Source organism: Tasmannia lanceolata, unplaced genomic scaffold (genome assembly GCF_043159265.1).
Source record: "Tasmannia lanceolata isolate RefF3 unplaced genomic scaffold, GAP_Taslan_0.1 ptg000006l, whole genome shotgun sequence".
NCBI lineage: Eukaryota > Viridiplantae > Streptophyta > Magnoliopsida > Canellales > Winteraceae > Tasmannia > Tasmannia lanceolata.
In genome coordinates, this window is record NW_027518683.1 from 1,635,128 (window position 1) to 1,641,833 (window position 6,706).

At 38.7% G+C, this 6,706-nt stretch overlaps 1 protein-coding gene across 2 annotated transcripts; it reads right to left on the bottom strand.

The window, feature by feature from the left end:
* Positions 1–834: 834 nt before the first annotated feature.
* On the bottom strand, positions 835–6,410 carry LOC143879207 (uncharacterized). Of its 2 annotated transcripts, XR_013251168.1 has the most exons (3): positions 4,114–6,410; positions 1,109–1,322; positions 835–1,019 (listed from the first exon to the last, which is right to left on the bottom strand). XR_013251168.1 is itself a non-coding variant. In XM_077381446.1 (2 exons), exons 1-2 carry the CDS (start codon positions 5,962–5,964, stop codon positions 1,224–1,226), a joined length of 1,950 nt encoding a protein of 649 aa, XP_077237561.1. In that variant the 5' UTR covers positions 5,965–6,410; the 3' UTR covers positions 835–1,223. The 2 variants fall into 2 exon arrangements, 1 of the variants encoding a protein (XP_077237561.1); XM_077381446.1 differs by having other exon boundaries at positions 835–1,322.
* Positions 6,411–6,706: the final 296 nt, after the last annotated feature.

Genomic DNA, 6,706 nt, shown 5'->3' on the forward strand with positions numbered 1-6,706 from the left:
TCTTCCTTTGAAAATGGATCTTGTGCTACGTTAGAATAGCTTTTCTTACCCCTAACAATTGACTACACCACGTGCCCACGTGTATGAGATCCACACCACGCTTACTAAAAGCAGTTCCTATAATTTGAACCTGTATTTTATAATCTTAAAATGTACAATCCAGGTTTTGGATTTTGAGAACAGATTGTTAGTCCAAAACTGATTATTGGACTTCAAAATTACCTAGCCCAAAATTCAAAACAAACAGGGCCTAAATAGCATACTGAAAACTTTCCAAAAGATCTAGTTTAATCTGTAAGGCTCCGTTTCTTTAGACGTAAAAAATGGATGTAAAATCTGTTTTATGTTCGTTTTTACAACATAAAACAAATTTGACGTCCAAAGAAACAGAGCCTAAAGATAGCTCCTCAGATTCAATCCTCAAATCTGGAATTGCTAGGCAGCATCTCCCTTGCCCTGTTTGGATTTGGATTGCAGGATATTTTGGATAAGTTTGGTAAAGAAAAAGGTTCCTAGATTTATTTAGGGTGGCCTTCAATTTTTAATGATAGACCGTGAAAAGGTAGATTTTCCCCCGAAAAAAGAAAATTTGCTTCCAGAAATGTTTTTCCCGCAATCCAAACAGGGGCTAAGCTATTAGTTATTGAGCATGAAAAGGGGCTTCCCGTGTTCTATCTATAGCTAAACCATTAGCTAGTTCTCAACACTCCCACATTCTCAATTGTGCTATTTCAAGATTTCAACTTACAAGAAAGCAGTAAAGAAGGGAAGAAGTTAAAAAAAAAAAAAAAGAGAAAAAAGAATTACACTCGCTTATTAAAAGCAGTGAAGAAGGGTAAGAATTTCTAGAGACCTTATCAAATACTCGTCTCATTTACACAAGCTTCTACACATTTCAACATGTTATTGGACAAAATATAAATGAATAAAGGTAATGTACACTTTTTTTCTTTACTCTCAGCAAAGTACAAGGTAATTCAAAATCCACACCCTTTGCAGATATTATACAAAATTCACACCTGTAAATAGGAATTTTATTATAGGAAATAATCAATAAAAATGAATAAATATACCATATAAGTAGTTAAAAGGCACACAGATGACTCACAATCTTTGTGGAGAAGATCTCCCGTTGTTTTCCTTCACATCATACATACCAACAAGGGTACTTAGCTCCACACAATGGCATCCAAAAAAGGCACTGACAAAATTTCTACAGCACATTACGGCTTGTGCGCCTTTGCATCAGCCAGCACAAATTCCTCATACAAATTCTTCAAAGCAATCACAACCGTCATTATCAGTGGACCCATGATGGCTCCCTGTGGAATAGCATACAGAAATCCAAACCTATAGTCAATTATGCTGTTTCAGCTCATTAAAAATTGAATGTCCAGTTTAAGAAAGTTTGATTGTTGATCAAGTTTATTTGTCTAAGCTGCCACTAAAAACCCTTTCTAAAAATTGGCTACCGGGGTTTGACTATATGAGTTTTTTCAGGTCTGATTGGGGTAGACTCCAACGAAGCTGAATTAAAAGCGGTTTTACAAGGTATCAGAATTTCAGATGATTGTGTTCTACTTCTAAGCAATTTGATTGTTGAGGGAGACTCTCTCAATGTGATTAGGTGGATGAATGGCAGCAAACCACATCCTTGGCGATTTGCCGAGTTCATAGATGAGATCTAGGAGAGAATAACTGATTTCTATGTTAGGTTTCAACATGTGAAAAGATCAGCTAATGGTGATGCAGATTGACTTGCTCGAACTGGGGTTGGTAGGAATGCTTTGGAAGTTTATGACTTTTACCGCCCCGCAGTGTATTGTTTTTTGTATTGCCCTCCCCTTTCCATGTAGCCCTGACCATCTTGGTCTTAGGTCCCTTCTTTTTTCTTGAATAAAACTTCATTACCGGTTCAAAAAAAAAAAAAGTCCATAGAATAGTTTTTGTGGTAGCCCAATAAAATGACTGGTTGTAAGGCAGCTATGGAATAAAGATCTTATAACTTAGATTTAAGAGGGATAAGTAACAAGGCCGAAAACTACTGCTTAGACAAGGAAATTCTCTTTAAGCCTTTTAGTCATGGGAAGCTAACAAGAAACTTCTCTTTAAGCCTTTTAGTCATGGCTAGCTATAACTTCTATGATTGTTGTCTTCCTCTGTTGTAATGCTCAGTTGCTCAGCAAGGAGGTTCTGATCTTTTTAGTTCACATTTATTGGCTGTCTTCTAATATTTTTTTTGAACAGTTGCAGATTTCAGTGGTTCTTTCCAGCTTATTTGATCGACTTTGAAAAAATAAGCTGGAATTCTCAAGCGAATTGGCATTCAGTGGGGTTTTCCAGCTTGTTTGATCGTAGCATATTCTAGATATGTCTTGAATGCCCTGATCCTAGTTTTACAAGAAATTCCAAGGACTAGAATCAAACAAACAAACAATACAAAGTAAATAAACAAGAAGAGAATAAATAAACTTACTGTAAGCATGTGTTTTTATTAAAAAAAAATTTCGTTCTTCACGCTTTTAAAAATAGTAAAAAAAATAGCCCCTCACACCCCCAAAAATCCGATTTGACAAATCTCAAAATCTCCTTGATTGATTTGCCAAAAAGGGTGATTTTTCCATCCTTTCACCTATAAATACCCAAGTTTAGAGCCTCCCTAAGCATGGAAAAACACGAGCAAGGCATATTGCAAGCTCTCTCTCTCTCTCTCTCTCTCTCTCTCTCTCTCATCCTTTTAAGTATTTCTTCTTTTCTTTTCATTTTTCTCCCATTTGCAACACCCAGGCAGCAACATTGAGTGACGCTCTTCAAGCAAGGGTCACACAACCCGCCCATACAATATCTCTTCAGAAAAATACAAGGCAGATCGTTCGCCTCCCAACTCAGCAAAAGGAGGACTGAACTCCCTTTCCACTAGGCTACTTATTTTACTGACACTTGTGCAGTAGTTCACTGTTAAGTTTAGATCTTGCTATTTTCTTGTCTATTCTGTTTTATGTAAAGTTTACTTCGTAATAAAACTGATTTCTTTGCAAATTATTCCCATTGAAGATCATTGAGTAGTTGCATAACTTGTTGAACAGTTCTGTTAGTTTCTTTTTTCCTCGTACAGTTTTATAAAATCCAATCCACTTGATTCACTATTTTCAAACTGTGAAGATTGATTAAGCCTTCTATTTGTATGTCTATCTGAATTTACTTGTTTCAAAGCCAATGTTTCAGAGCTCAGTTCAAAGTTTCGCATTTTGTCATTCAAACAAGGATAAACCAGCTCAAATCAACATATTTGTGCTTTAAAATCTATTTTTCTACTTATCAACATTGTCACGGGTCATTAGATTCCAAAAATCATTTTCTCTATTCATTTATAGCACTATATTTGCTTCAACCTAGCTCATCGTAGAAATCTGTCTATTTCAATCACAGGTTGTGTGTCTCTTATCCCACTGCTACAGGCTATATTGCTGACGTGTTTATAACTTGAATTAATACCAGTATATCTTTGCAGCTCTAGACCGTGATTACTGTAGAAATCAGTTTATACATACTGATGGCATTGTGTATACGAGCCTAAGATTGTGAGTTTCAGTTCGTTATAGAGATTTAACCTTTCTTATTGCATTGAACTTGGCTTGCTTGTTTAGTTTCTGAATCTGATTTTATATTGCACTATGAAAGGAGATTTAACCTTTCTTTCATATTTACTTTGATGGTTATACTGTGGAATTGTCACAAAACCTGTCAATACAGCGAACAAACCTCTTTGCTCCTATATATATCAGCCTCACCTCTTGTCAGTCACGCCAAGCTCACCATAACAGGTTTGTAACTTGAATCGTCAAACCTACTCATATTAAGCAATATAATAAAATTGTACGCCCTATTCTCCCACATCTACTTGGAAATCTAAATTCTAAACCTTGGATGGTATTTCAACATTTAAAGTAGGGTTAAACTAAATTCTAATTCAAACTCGACTATTAGCTTCCAATTCAAACCTTAAAGTCATCTCTTTAACTAGATTCAAATTCAAAATTTAAATTCTCTACCGTTATTAGATTTAAAATTTTCAAACATTCAAAATTTTAAACATCACCGGCTTTCACTTACCTCAAATGCAGATGGGCACAAGGTCACTCCACCGATAATGCTAAGCCCGGTAAGATACGCGCTATGACCAGGTATGTCCTCCTGAATGGCTGATGCCCCATAATCCATGAGCACAAGATGAATAGTGGACAGGACAAAGGCACGGATATAACCCCCTTCCATTATCAACTGAGCAGCGGCAAGAACAGAAGAAATCCAAGGCGGAAATATTGGAAACAGCGGACTGATGAAAGCTAAAACAGTTGACATATACAAGAAATGAATGGAGCAGAATCTAAACAAGAGCCATGTGAGACACCCTTGAAAGACCGCAATCTCCGCTGTAGCCAAAAGAACACTACTAATGGCATGATCAAGGACTTCAACGCAACGAATTCTCGTCAATTTTGAAATAGGAAACATGCTGAGAACCTGTTCTGTGACTCCACCAGACTCCGACGTGATTAAATAATACAAAAGCCAGCAAAACACCATTGATTGGGAAACGAAGTTCAAAAGACCCGCGGCTCCAGAGACAATAGAAAAGCCGATGGAGAACAAAAAGCTCGCAGTTACACCAAGAACAGATGTACTACTTAATAGAACCCTTTTAGACACATCAATCCCTTGAAAAGCATAGTTTTTTGCTCTTTCCACCAAATCCTTCTTAGTAATCAATAGCTCCCTGAAAATTGCATCCAATTCAGTATAAATCAACCCCCACTCGCGATTACTAACCCAACTTTTCAAACTCTGGATTTTTTCAATGTAAGGATCTGGAGGAGTCATCAATTCAGTTGAAGGGGCTGAAGAATTTACAGGCGGTTTGATAACGAAATGCTTAAATCCATCGACCAATTCCGTCATATTATACTGTCTCGCCAAATTATCAATTTGTTCTGAGACAGTTTCATAGAATTTCGCAGTGTATCTATCCATTAACTCAGGAATTTCATTCTCATCCATCCATTTTTTAATCCCAATCATCTCAGCATAATTACTCTTCTGCAAATGCGATTTCAACGAAATTACAGCATTCTTCCCCTCCACGCCAATCTTATAAGAGAAAAAAAGCCCACCTGCTAAAAACCCAACAATCAAACCCACAATCAATCCAACAGCCACTAGTGTTTGCAACCTTTTAAGAATCACACCAGTCAAAATCCTACTAATTTTTCTCTGGCGGAAGCTCCGGCTACTGATCCGAAACGAAGAAACAGCAGAAAATTTTGAATTCACATCGCCCGACGCAAAGAAAAACCCTAAGCCAAAAAGTGCAAAGGACCCACCAAGACCCAAATGTTCATACGCAGAAACAAAAACCCCAAATGAGAAGAGCCAACGAACCAACTTAGAAAACCCAATTCGGGTCTCGCCGGAATTTCCTAATTTTTTCCGGCGAAGAGCGATTCGAAAACAGGAGTTCTGAATATCAATCAGAGTAGCAGCTGAAGCCCTAAAAATGGCCACTGGAACAGCGAGAAAAGTCTCGGTGAGCCCTGATTTTAAGGGTTGAGACCAAAATCCAACTATAGCCTTTTGAATCCCTCTGAGAGGGATTGAACATAGGATCGCCCATTGGATAGGGCGGAGGTATTCTTCGAGCAATTTTCCGAGACCAAATAGGAGGAAGATTGTGAAGGCCAAGCCAGCGTGGGCCATGGCTATATAGAGAGCGAGACGTACCTGTGGATCTCCAGTTAGGGTTTGGTGGTGGGGAATTTCTAGGGTTTCTGGTTTTGGGTCCGGTGCCGTAGCCGGTGAGGATGGAGTGGCATCGGCCGGCCGGCGAATTGAGGCAGATCTGAACATTTCTTTCCATGGAACTGTGGAGGAATTAGGGTTAGGGTTTGAAAAAGGGACGAGCTCCATTGAAGAAGAAAGGGAGGGAGGCTTACACTAACCACACACAGGCAGAGAGAGAGCGAGAGGAGACACTGAGCTTTCTTTTTATTTCTCGTTCGTTTTGAATAACACGAGGACCACATTGCTTAATAGCCAAGGGGAAGGGGTAAAATGGGAAGGAAAATTTTTGTACTGTGCATTTAACGAAATATACGCCATTGTTTACGAAACTACCCTTTTAATCTTGTATTTATTACCCCTGAAATGGTCAACCCAGTGGGGAACAACATAGATTGGGGCCTTTTTTTTTTTTTTTATCGGATGACGTAGGAGGTCCCCCACCCCCCTTCGGGAGTGGACCAATCCCTACGGATACACGCAGCGACACACAACACGTGTATCAGGTAAGTCGGAGGCGGGATTCGAACACTCGTCAACATGAAGCATACCCGGGACTTATGCCGAAGAGCCAACTGCCTCGGTGTGTTAACATAGATTGGCCTTTGCCTAAAATCACATGCATAAGACAATCCTAGCTGTTGAATCCAATTGCAACCTTAATGGTCGGATGGATTGGATCGTCTGCACAAAGGCGAAGACCTGACTGTACAAAGTACAGTAGCCAGGAGGAAGAAGTTTTTATCGTGCAAATAACGATATAGGCCACTTTTTTTTGACGAAATTACACCTGTAATCTTAAGTTTAGTGTACCCATGACGGAGATTTGCCTTTGCCTAAGCATCACATGTATGAGGCAGGTTAAATCCAA

What these genes read in the sequence shown, in the direction of transcription:
- LOC143879207 (XM_077381446.1), bottom strand. Translation starts at nt 5,964, where the DNA reads ATGGAGCTCGTCCCTTTTTCAAACCCTAACCCTAATTCCTCCACAGTT. An exon ending in TGTGCCCATCTGCATTTGAG is followed by an intron (nt 1,323 to 4,113) that starts GTAAGTGAAAGC and finishes GCTATTCCACAG; the next exon opens with GGAGCCATCATGGGTCCACT.